Here is a 20,508-nt window from a genome sequence, read left to right as displayed (position 1 = left end):
TGGAAATAAACAATTAAGGAAATAGATGGCAGATGGTGGTAACCAGGTTTCTCACTATTGGACAGGAGGTTACACATAAGCCAAAGGAAGAGGCCAGAATGATCCCTATGGTAATGGATTAGAGTTAGAGACATAAGTATGAACTCATGTTTAGTTCAATATAGATACAAATGGTTACATACAGAAATATTTCTAGATATGTGTATATACCTGGGTTAGTATACTCATATTTCCTTGCTCTGTCAACTGACAGGTCTTAGAAGCAACTATACTTGATTAGCAATGAGTACTCCCAATGCCCAGATCTTAGTTTCTAGCACCATTCTCCAACAAAAGGAAAAAGGACTCTTCGGAAGAAATAGCTGACTGCAGGACTAGGCCAGGAAATACATAAGATGATCCTGGAGCACCTTGTAGGGTCTGAAAATAAAGAAATACTCAAACACACACACACACACACACACACACAACTAAAAGCGCTCCAAAGGGCCAAAGTTGGAACAATTTGAACAACAAAATAAATAAGGTGATGGTGGATACAAACCAAAGTATAAAAGAAATATTCATGAGTCCATACTGATATAGACAATGATTGAATAAGTAGATAAATGTAGGAAAATAGATATATGTCCCATGCAGAAGAATTCCAAATAATTTAAGCATATACTCTGACATCAAAGAGGTAGGGGCATAACTCCTCACTCCTTAAGTGTGGACTACAGATAGTGACTTCCTTCCAAAGAGTAGAGTAGGGAAAGCTGTAAAAAAGAGTAAGTTTACAGTGGCAAAATCTGACCAAGAAGTGACTAATACTACCAAGTGATGAATGTCAACACCAACAGTGACGCCATGTTGATAGTACGATATGTTGTGATTTTTACCTCTATGGTCTTCCAGGAATATATAACTCAAGTCTAATCATAAGAAAAACATCAAACAAATCACAGTTGAAGGACATTCTACAAAATAAGTACTTGTTAAAATTGTCAAGATTATCAAAAACAAGGGAAGTCAGTAACAGTAACAGCTAAAAGGAGCCTAAGGAAACAAAACAACTCAGTGTTATGTGCTATCCTAAATGGGATCCTGGGACAGAAAAAGGACATTAGGTAAAAATTAAGGAAATCTGAATAAAATATGGACTTTAGTTAATAATAATATAGCAACATTAGTTCATTAATTGTAACAAGTGTACCATACTAATGTTAGATGTTAATAATAGGGGAAACTGGGTGTGGGGAATATGGGATCTCTCCCTATTATCCTTTCTATTTTTTCTGTAAATGTAAAACTATTCTAAAGTAAAATGTTTATAAAAAAAGAGACATTGCCCTTGACTCTGAAAAATTCATGTTCTTGTGAAAAACCAGGAGTGGCAACAAATAGTTATAATGCAATGTGGTAGAGGTAACATTTTAGCTGTGCCTCGAAGAAAGAGTAAGTCAGCTCTGTGACAACGTGGAAGAAAAAACATTCCAGAGAGAGCACACCAGGAGTAAGGGTCCAGAAGGAGGATATTTGGAGACGATCAGTAAAACAGTGTGGCTGAGGCGTAGAGAAGAGTGTAGAGGCTTACAAACGATGCTGAAACATCTTATGTTTAATTTTTTTAAAATGTTTAAAGTATACCAAAAGTGTCAAGCAGATTTACTGTTTCTTTCACTGTGGCTTCCCTGGTGGCACAGTGGTTAAGAATCCGCCTGCCAATGCAGGGGACATGGGTTCGAGCCCTAGTCCAGGAAGATCCCACATGCCGCAGAGCAACTAAGCCCGTGTGCCACAACTACTGAGCCTGCGCTCTAGAGCCTGCGAACCACAACTACTGAACATGCGTGCCACAACTACTGAAGCCCACACGCCTAGAGCCCGTGCTCCGCAACAAGAGAAGCCACCACAATGAGAAGCCCACGCACGGCAAGGAAGAGAAGACCCCGCTTGCCACAACTAGAGAAAGCCCGTGCACAGCAATGAAGACCCAATGCAGACAAAGAGGTATCACCTCACACCGGTCAGAATGGCCATTATCAAAAAATCTAGAAACAGTAAATACTGGAAAGGGTGTGGTGAAAAGGGAACCCTCCTGCACTGTTGGTGGGAATGTAAATTGATACAACCACTATGGAAAACAGTATGGGGGTTCCTTAAAAAACTAAAAATAGAACTACCATACGACCCAGCAATCCCACTACTGGGCATATACCCTGAGAAAACCATAATTCAAAAAGACACATGCACCCCAATGTTCATTGCAGCACTATTTACAATAGCCAGGGCACGGAAGCAACCTAAGTGTCCATCGACAGATGAATGGATAAAGAAGATGTGGCATGTATATACGATGGAATATTACTCAGCCATATAAAGAAATGAAATTGAGTTATTTGTAGTGAGGTGGATGGACATAGAGTCTGACACACAGAGTGAAGTAAGTCAGAAAGAGAAAAACAAATACCGTATGCTAACACATACATATGGAATCTAAAAAAAAAAAATGGTAGTGATGAACCTAGTTGCAGGGCAGGAATAAAGATGTAGACATAGAGAATGGACTTGAGGACACGGGGTGGGAAGGGTAAGCTGGGGCAAAGTGAGAGTAGCATCGACATATATACACTACCAAATATAAAATAGTTGGCTGGTGGGAAGCAGCAGCATAGCACAGGAAGATCAGCTCAGTGCTTTGTGATGACCTAGAAGGGTAGGATAGGGAGAATGGGAGGAAGGGGATATGGGGACATATGTATGCATACGGTTGATTCACTTTGTTGTACAACAGAAACTAACACAGTATTGTGAAGCAATTATACTCCAATAAAGATCTATTAAAAAAAATGTTTAAAGTATACCAAAAGTGTCAAGCAGGTTTATTGTTTCTTTCACTGTGATCTGTTTTCCTGAACCACTACTTCAGTTAGTAGACACATATACTTTTAATAAACCAAAGATCTCCCATAAAAGCTTACAATATGGCCTGTATGATGCCACTTTATTTATCCAGAAATTTTCTTTTCTCTTCACGTATTGGACTCTTTTTTGTTTTATTTTAAAGAAACATTCTAACACACTTCAAAATATATATTATCAGCTAAGGCAGATCCACTAAAACTAAATGATATCATGCTTTGCATAAGATTTACATTAAGTATAATATGATCATGATATGCAGAAAACCAAGATACAAAGCAGGGATTAATTACTGCTCAGAGAAAATGCCCACCTTCATTGCTTTACTCAGAGTTTAACTTGGGTTCTAAGAATTGCTCTTTAATTTGGCCACAGTCAAAGGAAATGAGCTATAGTGTAACACTATTTAAAGCAATGTTATGCATAAATATATCTTGTCAACAGACTTCTTGTTAAAACCTAAAATGCATTTTAATACATATTATTTTTAACTATGGGATATGCAGCTCTATGATTCAACCAAAATTTCATATATAATCAAATTTTGCTTTATACTTTATTTCCCCAAATCAATGTCACAGGTAGAGCTACTTAAGTTAGAGGTATTCATAATATTCAGTTGAATGTAAACTTTCATTAAAACTTTCACTAACTTCCTTTTGGATATCAAGAAATAATTATTCCTCCTTTTTGCATAAAGAAAAGGAGATATTTTTTGGAGAAAATGAATGTACAAAAATATAATAGCCCTGGGTAGCATTTACGAGAAAACAATTCTATTACTGATTGTACAAAGTAGCCTCGCTTACATGATTTTACCATTTGGGACCCAGTTTCCAGTCTCTAGGAGACTGTTTTCCAATCACATCTTACTAGACAGTGTTTTAGTAACCTAGCGTTTCTAGAAAGGGGAAAGATGTGCTTACCAAGAATTAGCTCTACACTCCAAAGAATAAAGACTAGAAGTTCATTCTATTTTCTTTACAGAATAGATATTTTTTCATTATTTTCATTATTTTTTAATTCCTTTGTCTCAGTACCTACTCCTTGAAAAGCTACTTCAGTATAGATTAAGAGCAAAAAAGAAATAATAAAATATTCAATATTTATTGTAAAGAAAACCCAAGTACAGATAGTTGTTTTTCACTGTTCCATTAAACAGGGAGGTAAAGTCATAAAAGTGTTAATTTTAATTTTCTACACGAAGACCTATTATACACAACAAAGCTGAAAACAAAACTAGTGCAAATCATACATGTGTACATCATAGGTACGTAATACATGATTAAATGTGTGTTTACTATTCAAGTGTACCATGTATTGCTATTGTCAGTTATTTGCTGGGTCTAATATCTATCAAAGGCATTACCAAAGAGTATCTTACTTATTTAACTAAATTTCCTTTCAATCTGAATAATTACTATCCATCAAATGAATTTCATGAAATCAGATTTTGTTTTTAAGTCAAACTATATCATATCATAATTTCAAGATTTAAAGATGATTATTATAAGATGAAGGTGACTACCACAAAACAATTTTCATATACGGGAAAACTATTTTAAGTGAATCAATGAACAAATGGAAATCTCTTTAAAGTATCTGATATCCTTTTCTTACTTTTATATATATGTTTCATAAAAATGATTGTACAGGGACTTCCCTGGTGGTCCAGAGGTTAAGACTCCATGCTTCCACTGCAGGGGATGTGGGTTTGATCCCTGGTCAGGGAATTAAGATCCCGCTTGCCATGCAGTGGGACAAAAATTTAAAAAAAATAAAGATTGTACAAAGAATGTCACCAAGAAGAATCTCTCTTAATAAGATGAGAATAATGTCTTTAACTGCCTAAAGCATTGATCTTGATTCCCCCCCTTTTTTGTGTTGGAACCACTTTGAGAGAAGGATTCAATAACATAAAACAGGGAATGAATACAATATTTAACATGACATCATTTAACATGACAAAAACGATGCATATTTGGATATAATTCTATGTTTTGCAAGCTGATTTCATAAGTATTAGCTTGCCTCATTCAATTCTTGCAAAAATGCTATGAAATAAACAAGGCAAACTTTACCATCACAATTTTATACACGAGGAAAGTGATATTTTGAAGGTTGTGGTGATTAAAATAAAGTCATGTGACTAGTGAGCTGTAGATTCATGATTACAGACAGTGTTCTGAACCTTGTTCTCATGCCCTTCTACCTTAGCAACCAGGTATGGGAATGAGTCCATGCAATGCACCTCACATAATTATTCAATTATTGTATCTGAAATTTTGTTATATTCAAGTTCATGAGAACACATATATCAGGTTCATAGAGTGATAAATGAATAAAAACGTAATTTTTCTAATTTGGAGCAAGACAGGAAGACAGAGGTAGATTTCATATATTCCATTTCAACATTCTAGGAAGTGTTTCCAAAAATTATACCGCTACAAAATATAAGCATAATTTTCCAAAACTGTAAACTCATTATTTCAAGTACTTTCAAAAGCTAACATTTCTATAATCCCCTAAACCTATTTTCTTTAACCTTTCAAATGCATTTCAGGGTAACATGATTTGAAAGCAAGGAGGAATAAATTTCACCTATAGGAATCCACTTAGCATTTGGTTAAGCACTTCCTTCATTGCAAAGATTTGAAAAAAAATCAATATGCAGCACAAAAAATGAAACTTCAAATGTTAGTTTCATTACTTGCAAATGAAATATTGAAGACTGTGCTTACCTGTAACAGTTAGTTCAGTAGTTCTTCTCACAACAAAGCCTCCATATTTTAATTCACACGTATAATTTCCAATGTCGTCTTCTCTGACTTCTCTTATAAGCAGGGTATCTCTTTTGAATACAATACTTGGCCTCCATGTTTTTGTCCTACATTCCTACGTGAAGAACACAAAATTTTTATAGTACATATAGTAACTTAAAAATAAAGTATTTAAAATAACTAAACTAAAAGCTTCTAAAGTTAGATTTTAAAAGAGCTAGAGTTTTGAATTAATGCTAAAGATTTTCAAAACTTCTCTATATCTCTGGGAAATCAGGTACCTCAATTTGAAAAAAGCACTTTTAGCAAGAGTCACTTTATTAACATCTAACTTTAGTGTCTCTAAATCAGATATGTATTGATTTATTAGATATAAGAAAAGGGACATTTATTAAGATTACTCCTGACATCATTTTTAGAAGCAAATAGTCTGCATTTGATGATTATGAAATTAACTACTTTGATACTGATAACATAAAATATAAAATGAATTTTTTAGTGGAAAGCAGAAAAACTAATTCTATAGAGAAAAATGCTTTAGTTCAATATTTTAAATCTTTTAATCCTGCATTTAGAAATAATTCAATCTTTTCATAGTATATATATTCTACAGTCCATGGAAGAAATGGCCATTATTTATATGCAAGGTCTTTATAGTCTCACAGTCTACCAAATTATGGTCTCTGCTTTAAGCTTTGGATTATAATGATGTTGACTCAGGAGATTTCTGTTTTTGCCAAACAGAAGTCCATTTTCTCTAGCCAGATTAGAAATTAATGGAATGAGGATAAAATAGCTTTAAACCTTTTAACACTATTCAGAGGCAGTATTATTTTGTTAAAAATTTATTGCCAAATCAAATTTATGCAGACCATTATTTTGATTATGTGTCTCAATGCCTGTGTATAATTGGGGGACAATTATCTGGTTATTTCAGTCCAAAATATACACTTAATATCCTCATATTAGTTGTACAAACTGTCATAGTTGCATAAATTATACACTAAATGTATGCAATACATATTCCCTTGACTATGGAAACATAATCTGAATTGTTACAAGACTTTTAAATTCCACATATACTGCATCTCCACCCATCACTTCACTAATTATGGTCTTTATAGCATAAGGTCACAATGACTGGGGAGATGGTGGAAGCATGACTAAAGGACCAATATGAGGCCAGCCATTTAAAAAACTGAGTGTGTGACTCTCTGTGTGTGTGTGTGTGTGTGTGTGTGTGTGTGTATGTGTGTGTGTGTGGTCTCTACTGTTTCAGCAAATTTTGAGATACTATTTGCAAAAAGTGAGAAAAAGTGCATGACTCTTAAGATCAACTTATTGGCAAACAACAAAGAAATTGCATATTTAGAAGTTGAATGTACACATATGAGTACTAGAAAAATATTTGTACTTGATGACCTTGGGTCAAACTCCCCTAATACCGCTCCCCTTTGAGGAAATCATCAGGGCTTGCTTAGAACCCTCCTGTGGAAAGCAGGCAAACCACAGAAAATCAGGGGGAGAAATATATAATTAAAAAACTTAAAAAGTAAATAAAGCTCACATGCACAGGAACAGAAATAGTGGGGCTAATATTTAAGGGCTATTTAATACTGTCTAATACAGAAATTCAAGGGAAAAGTAGAAAAATATTTCAACAGTTCCCTTGATGTTCTGAATACTCCATTGTTTATTGTCAAGAATCAAAAGCAAGTCATTCAAAGAAGGGCATTACTAATTTTGGAAAAATCCTTTAAAAATGTTAAAGATGTATTTCCTGTTTCATTTCTAACAAGTTTTGAATTCGTTATCAGTCCTGAGGGCTCATATTCTGTATACTGACGTTTGTGAATCTAGTTACTAAAAGATCCGGCTTCCTAAATTCCTATTTCCAGTTAGTTGGACAAAGCAAAAGTTTACACCAGGTATCTTTAAATCATGGAAAACATATTCCAGACAAATGTTCATAGCATCTATATTGTATTTTCTTGGGTATGTTCAATAACAAAAGTATCTTTTATGATATAAATAAGTTGAAGAACATGTTCAAATCTTGAAATTCAGTCAAAGTCAATGATGTGACAGGAAGAACAGTGTCTGATTATTCTGCTTAAGCCTAAAGTTGCTTCTGGTTTTTGAAAAGAAGTTAATCTAACACTATTTTTATAATCGCATACATTTTCATCAGATTTTTAAAAACATGTATGCTTTTACACAAAAGGGATTAGGATATGCACAAAGATACTTCCATTAAACAGAATATTTCAATAAAACTAGTGTACCATTTTATCACAGAAGCAAGTCAATCCTTTTTCTCCTTGTTTGGGGACATTTTGGACTGCTTATATGAAGAGTTTGAAATGAATGCTTAAGGCATTTTAGTTCCTGAAATTATCAACACAGATTATAATAGACTTGATAGAATTATCAGCATAAACTAGATATAAACATTAACACAGTAGCTTATTACAATGGACTAACAATACAAATATTGACTAGGGTTATCAAAGCCCCTGGTTTAAAAACTTATAATGACCAGCACAACTTGCTGTAGTGTCTTAGGAAGGCAGAACTGAACTATATCACTCCTATTTAAATGTTTTTATCCAACCTGCCCTAGAGTAAGGTACACAGTAATCTATTTATAAGTGATAAAATTATTCATAGTCCATACCTTATACCATAGGATTTCAGGTTCTCTGGATGGTAGTAAAAAATCTTCTATGTCACGGCACGAAATTTCCTTGCTTTTGCTAAGTTCAGCTTTATCAAAGTACTTCATCTTGGAATTGTAGCACAGTCCAGTGTCATTTTCACCCACTGTCAGTGAGATGGATACTTTCATACAGTAAGTGGAGTTTCTGTAATGAAGCAGAATAAATATGGTGGCCTGGTGTGAACGAACAGCAACTGCTGTCAAGGCAGTGTATTTACTTCACTCAAAAAGGGAGAGAGGGAGAGAGGGATAAAAACTCTACTGATAATTAATGTATGGTATCATGGCTTATTCCACAGGGCTCTATCTTGTCAGCCAGCTAAACAATGCTTGGTTCTGTTAAACCATTTGTATATTTTTCATATGCTAGAAAAAAATTTTTATATTATATAGAAGTTTGGTTTGAAAAACTGTTCAATAGACATTTTTATCTAGATTTTATCTAGGAAAATAAAATAAAGGAAGATTTAGGTCAAGAAAGAAGTCAAGCCTGGTCATAATTATGCTAAAATTGGTAAATTCATACTCAGCCATAAAAAAGAATGAAATAATGCCATTTGCAGCGACACGGATGGACCTAGAGATTGTCATACTGAGTGAAGTAAGTCAGACAGAGAAAGACAAATATCATATGATATCTCACATGCAGAATCTAAAAAAAAATGGCACAAATGAATTTATTTACAAAACAGAAATAGAGAAAGTCTGGTCGCAGTCAGCTGCGTCTGCGCTGGACCTGAGGTGGGTTCTAATTCAAAAGAAGCCATCTATGGACTATTGGAGAGGACTGCGCCTCACCAAAACATAAAGAAACAGAAGCCTGGAGAGTCTCCGCTGCTAGTTTAAGGACCCAAGAAAGCTGAATTTTGAGCTGGAAGTTTTCCTAATAGGAACCATCCTTGGGGAGACATTCAAGATGGCGAAGGAGTAAGACACGGAGATCACCTTCCTCCCCACAAATACATCAGAAATACGTCTACATGTGGAACAACTCCTACAGAACACCTACTGAACGCTGGCAGCAGACCTCAGACCTCCCAAAAGGCAAGAAACTCCCCACGTACCTGGGTAGGGCAAAAGAAAAAAGAAAACACAGAGACAAAAGAATAGGGACGGGATCTGCACCAGTGGGAGGGAGCTGTGAAGGAGGAAAGGTTTCCACACACTAGGAAGCCCCTTCGTGGGCGGAGACGGCGGGTGGCGGAGGGGGCGGAGCTTCGGTGCCGTGGAGGAGAGCGCGGCAACAGGGGTGCAGAGGGCAAAGCGGAGAGATTCCCACACAGAGGATGGGTGCCGACCAGCACTCACCAGCCGGAGAGGCTCGTCTGCTCACCCACCGGGGCAGGTGGGGGCTGGGAGCTGAGGCTCGGGCTTCGGTCGGATCCCAGGGAGAGGACTGGGGTTGGCTGCCTGAACACAGCCTGAAGGGGGCTAGTGCACCACAGCTAGCCGGGAAGGAAGTCCGGGAAAAAGTCTGGAGCTGCCGAACAGGCAAGAGACCACTGTTTCTGAGTGCGCAAGGAGAGGGGATTAAGAGCACCGCTTAAAGGAGCTCCAGAGACGGGGCGCGAGCTGCGGCTATCAGCGCGGACCCCAGAGACGGGCATGAGATGCTAAGGCCGCTGCTGCAGCCACCAAGAAGCCTGTGTGCAAGCACAGGTCACTCTGCACACCTCCCCTCCCGGGAGCCTGTGCAGCCCACCACTGCCAGGGTCCCGTGACCCAGGGACAACTTCCCCGGGAGAATACACAGCGCGCCTCAGGCTGTTGCAACGTCACTCATGCTGGCCTCTGCCGCCGCAGGCTCACCCTGCATTCCGTACCTGCACCCCGTATCCTCCCCCCAGCCTGAGTGAGCCAGAGCCCCCTAATCAGCTGCTCCCTTAACCCCGTCCTGTCCGAATGGGAACACATGCCCTCAGGCGACCTACACGCAGAGGCGGGGCTAAATCCAAAACTGAACCACAGGAGCTGTGTGAACAAAGAAGAGAAAGGGAAATCTCTCCCAGCAGCCTCAGGAGCAGTGGATTAAATCTCCACAATCAACTTGATGTACCCTGCATCTATGGAATACCTGAATAGACAACGAATCATCCCAAATTGAGGCGGTGGACTTTGGGAGCAACTGTAGACTTGGGGTTTGCTTTCTGCATCTAATTTGTTTCTGGGTTTATGTTTATCTTAGTTTAGTATTTAGAGTTTATTATCATTGGTAGATTTGTTTATTGATTTGGTTGCTCTTTTCCTTTATTTTTATATATAGATATATATACTTATTTCCTTTTTCTCTTTTTGTTAGTGTGTATGTGTATGCTTCTTTGTGTGATTTTGTCTGTAAAGCTTTGCTTTTACCATTTGTCCTAGGGTTCTGTCTGTCCATATTTTTTTAAATTACTTTTTAATTTTTTTATTTTAAATAATTTTTTTTTATTTTAATAACTTTAATTTATTATACTTTTTTCTTCCATTCTTTTTTTTCTCCCTTTTCTTCTGAGCCATGTGCCTGACAGGGTCTTGGTGCTCCAGCCGGGTGTCAGGCCTGTGCCTCTGAGGTGGGAGAGCCGAGTTCAGGACACTGGTCCACCAGAGACGTCCTGGCTCCACGTAATATCAAACAGCAAAAGCTCTCCCAGAGATCTCCATCTCAACACTAAGAACCAGCTCCACTCAACGACCAGCAAGCTACAGTGCTGGACACCCTATGCCAAACAACTAGCAAGACAGGAACACAAACCCACCCATTAGCAGAGAGGCTGCCTAAAATCATAATAAGGTCACAGACACCCCAAAACACACCACTGGACGTGGTCCTGCCCACCAGAAGGACAAGATCCAGCCTCAACCTCCAGAACACAGGCACTAGTCCTCTCCACCAGGAAGCCTACACAACCCACTGAACCAACCTTAGGCACTGGGGGCAGACATCAAAAAAAAATGGGAACTACGAACCTGCAGCCTGTGAAAAGGAGACCCCAAACACAGTAAGTTAAGCAAAATGATAAGACAGAGAAACACACAGCAGATGAAGGAGCAAGGTAAAAACCCACCAGACTAAACAAATGAAGAGGAAATAGGCAGTCTACCTGAAAAAGAATTCAGAGTAATGACAGTAAAGATGACCAAAATCTCAGAAATAGAATGGAGAAAATACAAGAAACGTTTAAAAAGGACCTAGAAGAAAAAAAGAGCAAACAAACACTGATGAACAACACAATAAATGAAAGTAATAATTCTCTAGAAGGAATCAATAGCAGAATAACTGAGGCAGAAGAATGGATAAGTGACCTGGAAGATAAAATAATGGAAATAACTACTGCAGAGCAGAATAAAGAAAAAAGAATGAAAAGAATTGAGGATGGTCTCAGAGACCTCTGGGACAACATTAAATGCATCAACATTCAAATTATAGGGGTCCCAGAAGAAGAAGAGAAAAAGAAAGGGTCTGAGAGAATATTTGAAGAGATTATAGTTGAAAACTTCCCTAATATGGGAAAGGAAATAGTTAATCAAGTCCTGGAAGCACAGAGAGTCCCATACAGGATAAGTCCAAGGAGAAACACGCCAAGACACATATTAATCAAGCTATCAAAAATTAAATATAAAGAAAACATATTAAAAGCAGCAAGGGAAAAACAACAACTAATATACAAGGGAATCCCCATAAGGTTAACAGCTGATCTTTCAGCAGAAACTCTGCAAGCCAGAAGGGAGTGGCAGGACATATTTAAAGTGATAAAAGGGAAAAACCTGCAACCAAGATTACTCTACCCAGCAAGGATCTCATTCAGATTTGACGGAGAAATTAAAACCTTTACAGGCAAGGAAAGCTAAGAGAATTCGGCACCACCAAACCAGCTTTACAACAAATGCTAAAGGAACTTCTCTAGGCAGGAAACACAAGAGAAGGAAAAGACCTACAATAACAAACCCAAAACAATTAAGAAAATGGTAATAGGAACATACATATCGATAACTACCTTAAATGTAAATGTATTAAATGATCCAACCAAAGACATAGACTGGCTGAATGGATACAAAAACAAGACCCATATATATGCTGTCCACAAGAGACCCACTTCAGACCTAGGGACACATACAGACTGAAAGTGAGGGGATGGAAAAAGATATTCCATGCAAATGGAAATTAAAAGAAAGCTGGAGTAGCAATTCTCATATCAGACAAAATAGACTTTAAAACAAAGACTATTACAAGAGACAAAGAAGGACACTACATAATGATCAAGGGATCAATCCAACAAGAAGATATAACAATTGTAAATATTTATGCACCCAACACAGGAGCACCTCAATACATAAGGCAAATGCTAACAGCCATAAAAGGGGAAATTGACACCAACACAATCACAGTAGGGGACTTTAACAGCCCACTTTCACCAATGGACTGATCATCCAAAATGAAAATAAATAAGGAAACACAAGATTTAAATGATACATTAAACAAGATGGACTTAATTGATATTTATAGGATATTCCATCCAAAAACAACAGAATACACTTTCTTCTCAAATGCTCATGGAAAATTCTCCAGGATAGATCATATCTTGGGTCACAAATCAAGCCTTGGTAAATTTAAGAAAACTGAAATTGTATCAAGTGTCTTTTCCGACCACAACGCTATGAGACTAGATATCAATTACAGGAAAAAACCTGTAAGAAATACAAACACATGGAGACTAAACAACACACTACTAAATAACCAAGAGATCACTGAAGAAATCAAAGAGGAAATCAAAAATACCTAGAAACAAATGACAATGAAAACACGATGACCCAAAACCTGTGGGATGCAGCAAAAGCAGTTCTAAGAGGGAAGTTTATAGCAATACAATCCTACCTCAAGAAACAAGAAACATCTCAAATAAACAACGTAACCTTACATCTAAAGCAATTAGAGAAAGAAGAACAAAAACCCCCAAAGTTAGCAGAAGGAAAGAAATCATAAAGATCAGATAAGAAATAAATGAAAAAGAAATGAAGGAAACAGTAGCAAAGATCAATAAAACTAAAAGCTGGTTCTTTGAGAAGATAAACAAAATTGATAAACCATTAGCCAGGCTCACCAACAAAAAAAAGGAGAAGACTCAAATCAGTAGAAGTAGAAATGAAAAAGGAGAATAAACAACTGACACTGCAGAAATACAAAGGATCATGAGAGATTACTACAAGCAACTAAATGCCAGTAAAATGGACAACCTGGAAGAAATGGACAAATTCTTAGAAAAGCACAACCTTCTGAGACTGAACCAGGAATAGGAAATATAAACAGACCAATCACAAGCACTTAAATTGAGACTGTGATTAAAAATCTTCCAACAAACAAAAGCCAAGGACCAGATGGCTTCACAGGCGAATTCTATCAAACATTTAGAGAAGAGCTAACACCTATCCTTCTCAAACTCTTCCAAAATACGGCAGAGGGAGAATCGCTCCCAAACTCATTCTACGAGGCCACCATCACCCTGATACCAAAACCAGACAAAGATGTCACAAAGAAAGAAAACTACAGGCCAATATCACTGGCGAACATAGATTCAAAAATCCTGAACAAAATACTAGCAGACAGAATCCAACAGCACATTAAAAGGATCATCACACTCTATTTCTTCACAGAAGCTGGGTGTTTTCCAGAGTTCCACAACCTGATTTCCACTAAGGCTTTGAGACAAATGTGGAAGAGGACAGTTTTATTGTTTACTAGGCAGGTGTGTGCTGGTTTTTATAAATGGAATGATTTTTACTATATAATACATCACTGAGAATTGTTCAATTTACCCTGACTGTCAAAAGCCTTGAAAGGCATTTATGGTTTGGGGGGTTTCCTGAGAACCTGCATCATCAACACAGGCATCTGAAATAAAATAAAAAGCTATACGTTTAAAAAAAAAAAAAAAGGATCATACACCATGATCAAGAGAGGTTTATCCCAGGAATGCAAGGATTCTTCAATATATGCAAATCAATCAATGTGATATACCATATTAACAAATTGAAGGATAAAAACCATATGATCTCAATAGATGCAGAAAAAGCTTCTGACAAAATTCAACACCCATTTATGATAAAAACCCTTCAGAAAGTAGGCACAGAGGGAACTTTCGTCAACATAATAAAGGCCATATATGACAAACCCACAGCCAACATCGTTCTCAATGGTAAAAAACTGAAACCATTTCCTCTAAGATCAGGGACAAGACAAGGTTGTCCACTCTCACCACTATTATTCAACATCGTTTTGGAAGTTTTAGCCACAGCAATCAGAGAAGAAAAAGAAATAAAAGGAATCCAAATCAGAAAAGAAGGAGTAAAGCTGTCACTGTTTGCAGATGACATGATACTATACATAGAGGATCCTAAAGGTGCTACCAGAAAACTACTAGAGCTAATCAATGAATTTGGTAAAGTAGCAGGCTACAAAATTAATGCACAGAAATCTCTTGCATTCCTATACACCAATGATGGACAATCTGAAAGAGAAATTAAGGAAACACTCCCATTTATCATTGCAACAAAAAGAAAAAAATACCTAGGAATAAACCTACCTAAGGAGACAAAAGACCTGTAGCAGAAAACTATAAGACACCGATGAAAGAAATTAAGATGATACAAACACATGGGGAGATATACCACGTTCTTGGACTGCAAGAATCAACATTGTGAAAATGACTCTACTACCCAAAGCAATCTACAGGTTCAGTGCAATTCCGAGCAAACTACCAATGGCATTTTCCACAGAACGAGAACAAAAAATTTCACAATTTGTATGGAAACACAAAAGACCCCGAATAGCCAAAGAAATCTTGAGAAAGAGAAACGGAGCTGGAGGAATCAGGCTCCCAGACTTCAGACTATACTACAAAGCTAAAGTAATCAAGATAGTATGGTACTGGCACAAAAACAGAAATATAGATCAATGGAACAGGATAGAAAGCCCAGAGATACACCCATTCACATATGGTCACCTTATTTTTGATAAAGGAGGCAAGAATATACAATGGAGAAAAGACAGCCTCTTCAATAAGTGGTGCTGGGAAAACTGGACAGCTACATGTAAAAGAATGAAATTAGAACACTCCCTAACACCATACACAAAAATAAACTCAAAATGGATTAAAGACCTAAATGTAAGGCCAGACACTATCAAACCCTTACAGGAAAACACAGGCAGAACACTCTATAACATACATTACAGCAAGATCCTTTTTGACCCACCTCCTAGAGAAATGGAAATAAAAACAAAATAAGCAAGTGGGACCTAATGAAAGTTAAAGGCTTTTGCACAGCAAAGGAAACCATGCACCAGACGAAAAGACAACTCTCAGAATGGGAGAATATTTTTGCAAATGAAGCAACTGACAAAGGATTAATCTCCAAAATATACAAGCAGCTCATGCAGCTCAATATGAAAAAAACAAACAACCCAATCCCAAAATGGGCAGAAGACCTAAATAGACATTTCTCCAAAGAGGACATATAGATGGCCAAGAAGCACAAGAAAAGCTGCTCAACATCACTAACTAATAGAGAAATGCAAATCAAAACTTCTATGAGGTATCCCCTCACACCAGTCAGAATGGCCATCATCAGAAAATCTACAAACAACAAATGCTGGAGAGGGTGTAGAGAAATGGGAACCCTCTTGCACTATTGGTGGGAATGTAAATTGATACAGCCACTATGGAGAACAGTATGGAGGTTCCTTAAAAAACTAAGAATAGAACTACCATACGACCCAGCAATCCCACTACTGGGCATATACCCTGAGAAAACCATAATTGAAAAAGAGTCATGTACCAAAATGTTCATTGAAGTTCTATTTACAATAGCCAGGACATGGAAGCAACCTAAGTGTCCAGCAACAGATGAATGGGTAAAGAAGATGTGGCACATATATACAATGGAATATTTCTCAGCCATCAAAAGAAACAAAATTATTTGTAGTGAGGTGGATGGACCTAGAGTCTGACATAGAGAGTGAAGTCAGAAACAGAAAAACAAATACCGTATGCTAACACATATATATTGAATCTAGAACAACAAAAAAAAAGGTTCTGAAGAACCTCGGGGCAGGACAGGAATAAAGATGCAGATGTAGAGAATGGACTTGATGACACGGGGAGGGGGAAGGGTAAGCTGGGATGAAGTGAGAGAGTGGCATGGACATATATTGACTACCAAATGTAAAATAGATGGCTAGTGGGAAGCAGCCGCATAGCACAGGTAGATCAGCTCCGTGTCTAGTGAACCCCTAGAGGGGTGGGATAGGTAGGGTGGGAGGGAGACGCAAGAGGGAGGAGATATGGGGATATATGTATACGTATAGCTGATTCACTTTGTTATAAAGCAGAAACTAACACACCATTGTAAAAGCAATTATACTCCGATAAAGATGTTATGAAAAAGTAAAAAACCAAAAAACAGAAATAGAGTCGTAGGTGTAGAAAACAAACTTATGGTTACCAAGGGGGAAACGGGGGGACGGATAAATTTGGAGATTGGGATTGGCATATACACACTACTATATATAAAATAGATAAGAACCTACTGTATAGTACAGGGAACTCTACTCAATACTCTGTAATGACATATATGGGAAAAGAATCTAAAAAACAGTGGATAGGGACTTCCCTGGCGGTCCAGTGGTTAAGACTCTGTGCTTCCAATGCAGGGTGCACGGGTTCGATTCCTGGTCAGGGAAGCAAGATCCTGTGTGCCACGCGGTGCGGCCAAAAATTAAAATTAAAAAAACAAAAATAAAAAGAGTGGGTATACGTATAACTGATTCACTTTGCTGTACAGCAGGAACTACCACAACATTGTAAATCAACTATACTCCAATACAAATTAGTTAAAAATAAAATTGGTAAACTGAACAAAGAAGGAGAAAAATGTAACTGACCTATTAAGCATAATGGAAGAATCTGAGAAGGGCATTCTGCGGACCTCTGATTTACAGCCAGTCAGTCAGAAGTGGAGGTAATATTGTGGACTAGCAATTGGCATCTGAATTGTGTGTGTCGCGGGTGGGGGCAGTCACACGGAACTGAGCCCTTAACCTGTAGGATCTGATGCTAAGTCCAGGTAAACAGTGTCTGAAATGAACTGAATTGTAGGACATCCAGCAGGTTGAAGAATTGCTTGGTGTGGGAAAAACCCCACATAACTGGTATGAGAAGTGTTGAGAGTAGAGGAGAAAAACAGAGTTTTCCACTACTGTTAGTTATTCAGCTTTATATTGGGTAACAAAGAAAATTTCCACAAAATTAGAATTTAGGGCTACTGATTGTAGATTTCTCTAGCTTCCTATAATATGTACTCTACAAGTATATCTAAAATATTTAATAGGTGAAACCATCAACCATTAAACAGTCAATTAGTAGCCTGAAGAATGTCCTGAGAGAATGTGCTTAGGGATTTTGCTAGAATGATGAGACATATTCCCTGCCCCCAGTCCCTCACACTCCAGAAGTGATACACAAATAGTTAAAATTCAAGGTGGTAAGTACTACAAAGGGGTATGTACCACACAGTAGTGTCAAAGAAAGAAACAAGAAGACCTCATAAATTGTGATATCTGGGTATCTTAAAGTGTGAGTAAGAATTTGACAATTTTAAGAAAGGTTACTTTCAGAGAATAGTATGCACAAAGGCTTGAAGGCATGACACAACTTGGCATATTTGAGTAATTGCAAATAATTTGGTGTGGCTGGGTTATAAAATAGTGATAAAGGAACAGCAGGAACTGAGACTGGAGATGTGGGCAGGAGCCAGACTGAAAGTCCTGTAAAGCCACCGTAAGGACTTTGGACTTTATGCTGGGAAATGATGACATTTGGATTTTGGAAAGATTTTTCTGACTGTAGTGAGAAAAATGGATTGGATTGGATTGCAAGGAGGACTAAGTACAGTGAGACAAATTAGAAAGCAACTGCATTCATTCAGGAAAAAAAAAAAGGCAACTCCAACAAAGGCAATGCCCAGTGAGATAGGAAGGAGGGATCATGTTCAAAATATATTAAAGATATAGAATAATGTGACAGTGAAGGAGTGAAGGAAAGAGAGAGGCATACAAGATGATAAAGAATTTTTTCAGATGAGTATATGAAAGGTAGAGTCAATCTTTTAGCATGCAAGACACTGAAAAAGAAACAGCTTTGAGAGAAAGGAAAGTGTGTTAAATTTTAGCTTGAGCTTCACACTCAAGAGGGAAAAAAAAATCCTCTTTGGGGCTGCCAGCAATATTGCTCATGCATTATTTATTAATTTAACTCCAGTACAGACTGGAGCATGCTCTTCTCAGGCTCATTTTAAGATAATTTTTTCAGAAAAAAATAACTAAGTTATTAACTATCTTAGGATGCATTCAAATGTGTCTTAAGAAAATATTCAAGGTTTTGGAAAAATACTGATATTTGTAGAACACGTTAGAATTCTTAAAGAACAGACTTTTCTAGGAAGTAAATCAGTGAATTCTAAACTTGAACCTTCCACATTAATCTTCTAAATTCAAGAATCTTAGGTTTTCTTTCTATTCAAACTTATACTGTTGTCGATTTCCCCACACCTCCTTGTATCAAATACCAGGCCTTTTTTTTCTACAGGCAGTTGGGTTAAGAGTAAGATCTCTAAAGCCCAACTGCAGAGTTTCAGATTCCAGCCCAATCACTCATTACTTTTGAAATTAGGGAAAGTTACTTGACTCCTTAGGCTTCCATTTCCTCATTTGTACAAGGAGAAAATAATACTAAAGACCTCATAGGTTGCTGTGGGAAATCAAGCATGTTAAAACACAGTGTCAGTCTTTTAGTGAGTGCTTTTAGTCAGTGCTTTTAGTGAGCACTCAGTACGTATTAGAGCTTATCATCAGTACTGCGTCCCTTTTTCCTACTTCCTTTACATTTCTATTTTGCAGTAGGGCTAAACAGTGTTTGTTTACAAGGCAGGTTAGAGAGGAAATATCACCATGACGATGCCTTCAGTTCTGTGGTGTTTAATGACTGTGAAGCGTAAGAATCCAGATAAGTCCTGGGATACCTGATTGCGCTGGACAAGAATGAGAAAAGTTTATGAAAAACACGACTCTTTACCTCAGCCACCCCCTCTTGCTCTACTATAAATGCAACCGACCCCTAATTTTCAGAAAGTGGCCCCAGATGAGCACCCTTAGATGTTCTTATTTTCCTGTCTTTTATTCCCTAGCTTTGTGAGGTGACTGCTGATTTACTACTGTCTGCTAATGTCTGGAATTCCAGACTCCCCAGGATAGCACTATTTTCAAATTATTTTCCATGTTTTAATACTTGTTTACTGTTTCTGTTCATCAGGAGGTGATTTAAAAAGCTAAAAACAAAGCAGCATCCAATGAATGCTACAGTCCTATTTACTGAGAAGAGCTAACAGGAAGCAAGCAACTTGTGACACATTAATAAACATATGATCCCCCTGAGGGGAATTAGACACTCTCAAAGTAAAGAGTCCCATCCGCCATCATTAAATTTGCAGCATGACTGCTATGGCACTGTGGCTCTCTGCAGTCGGGGAAATACAGTGGAATGGGGTAAATGGGGAAAGAATGCTCCTCCAGGATTTACGGTAAAAATCATCAGCACATATCTACTCAGCTTCTATTGTTTTAACAGATGAGCTGCAATCTAGGCAAAAGTTAAATCATGACTGCTGGTTCCAATGTTTATAAAATGGGTAGAGAGAGACAGGATATTACAGGTACGTGGACAGAACAGTTGTTCATAATTGAGAGTCAATACTCATCTTTTCCAGTGAAGAAATGATATTAATGTGAAATTTTTTCAAAACCTAGTTTTCTCTGGCAAGGGTAACCCTGCAGGACACACCAAGTACACAAAATGTATTGTACAAACAGTTTAGAGAGAGTTACTTCTTTCAGCCTCCTGAGGTTACAGCAAAGGGACCCAAAGCCTAAAGAAGTCAATGATTTGTCTAAGTTCTACTAATTGGTGGCAGAAATGGGATTAGAACGTATATCTCCTAACTTCTAATTCATTGGTCTCTTCTGTATACTACTGAAGATAAGTAGTGCTGGGTTAGCACACATAAACTATATATACA

At 37.5% G+C, this 20,508-nt stretch overlaps 1 protein-coding gene across 1 annotated transcript in view; it reads right to left on the bottom strand.

Moving 5' to 3' along the window:
- Window positions 1-20,508, bottom strand: part of IL1RAPL1 (interleukin 1 receptor accessory protein like 1) — a 916,526-nt gene that overhangs the window by 568,816 nt on the left and 327,202 nt on the right. The window contains exons 3-4 of the mRNA XM_082446519.1: window positions 8,362-8,548; window positions 5,646-5,799 (exon numbers count right to left, since the gene is read on the bottom strand). Coding sequence (XP_082302645.1) covers window positions 5,646-5,799; window positions 8,362-8,548 — 341 coding nt within the window. The remainder of the gene's footprint in view (window positions 1-5,645; window positions 5,800-8,361; window positions 8,549-20,508) is intronic.

Source organism: Balaenoptera physalus, assembly GCF_965194825.1.
Source record: "Balaenoptera physalus genome assembly, chromosome: X".
In the NCBI taxonomy this organism is placed as follows: Eukaryota; Metazoa; Chordata; class Mammalia; order Artiodactyla; family Balaenopteridae; genus Balaenoptera; species Balaenoptera physalus.
Note: the sequence above shows the minus strand (reverse complement) of the source record. Positions and strands in the feature narration are given on the sequence as shown.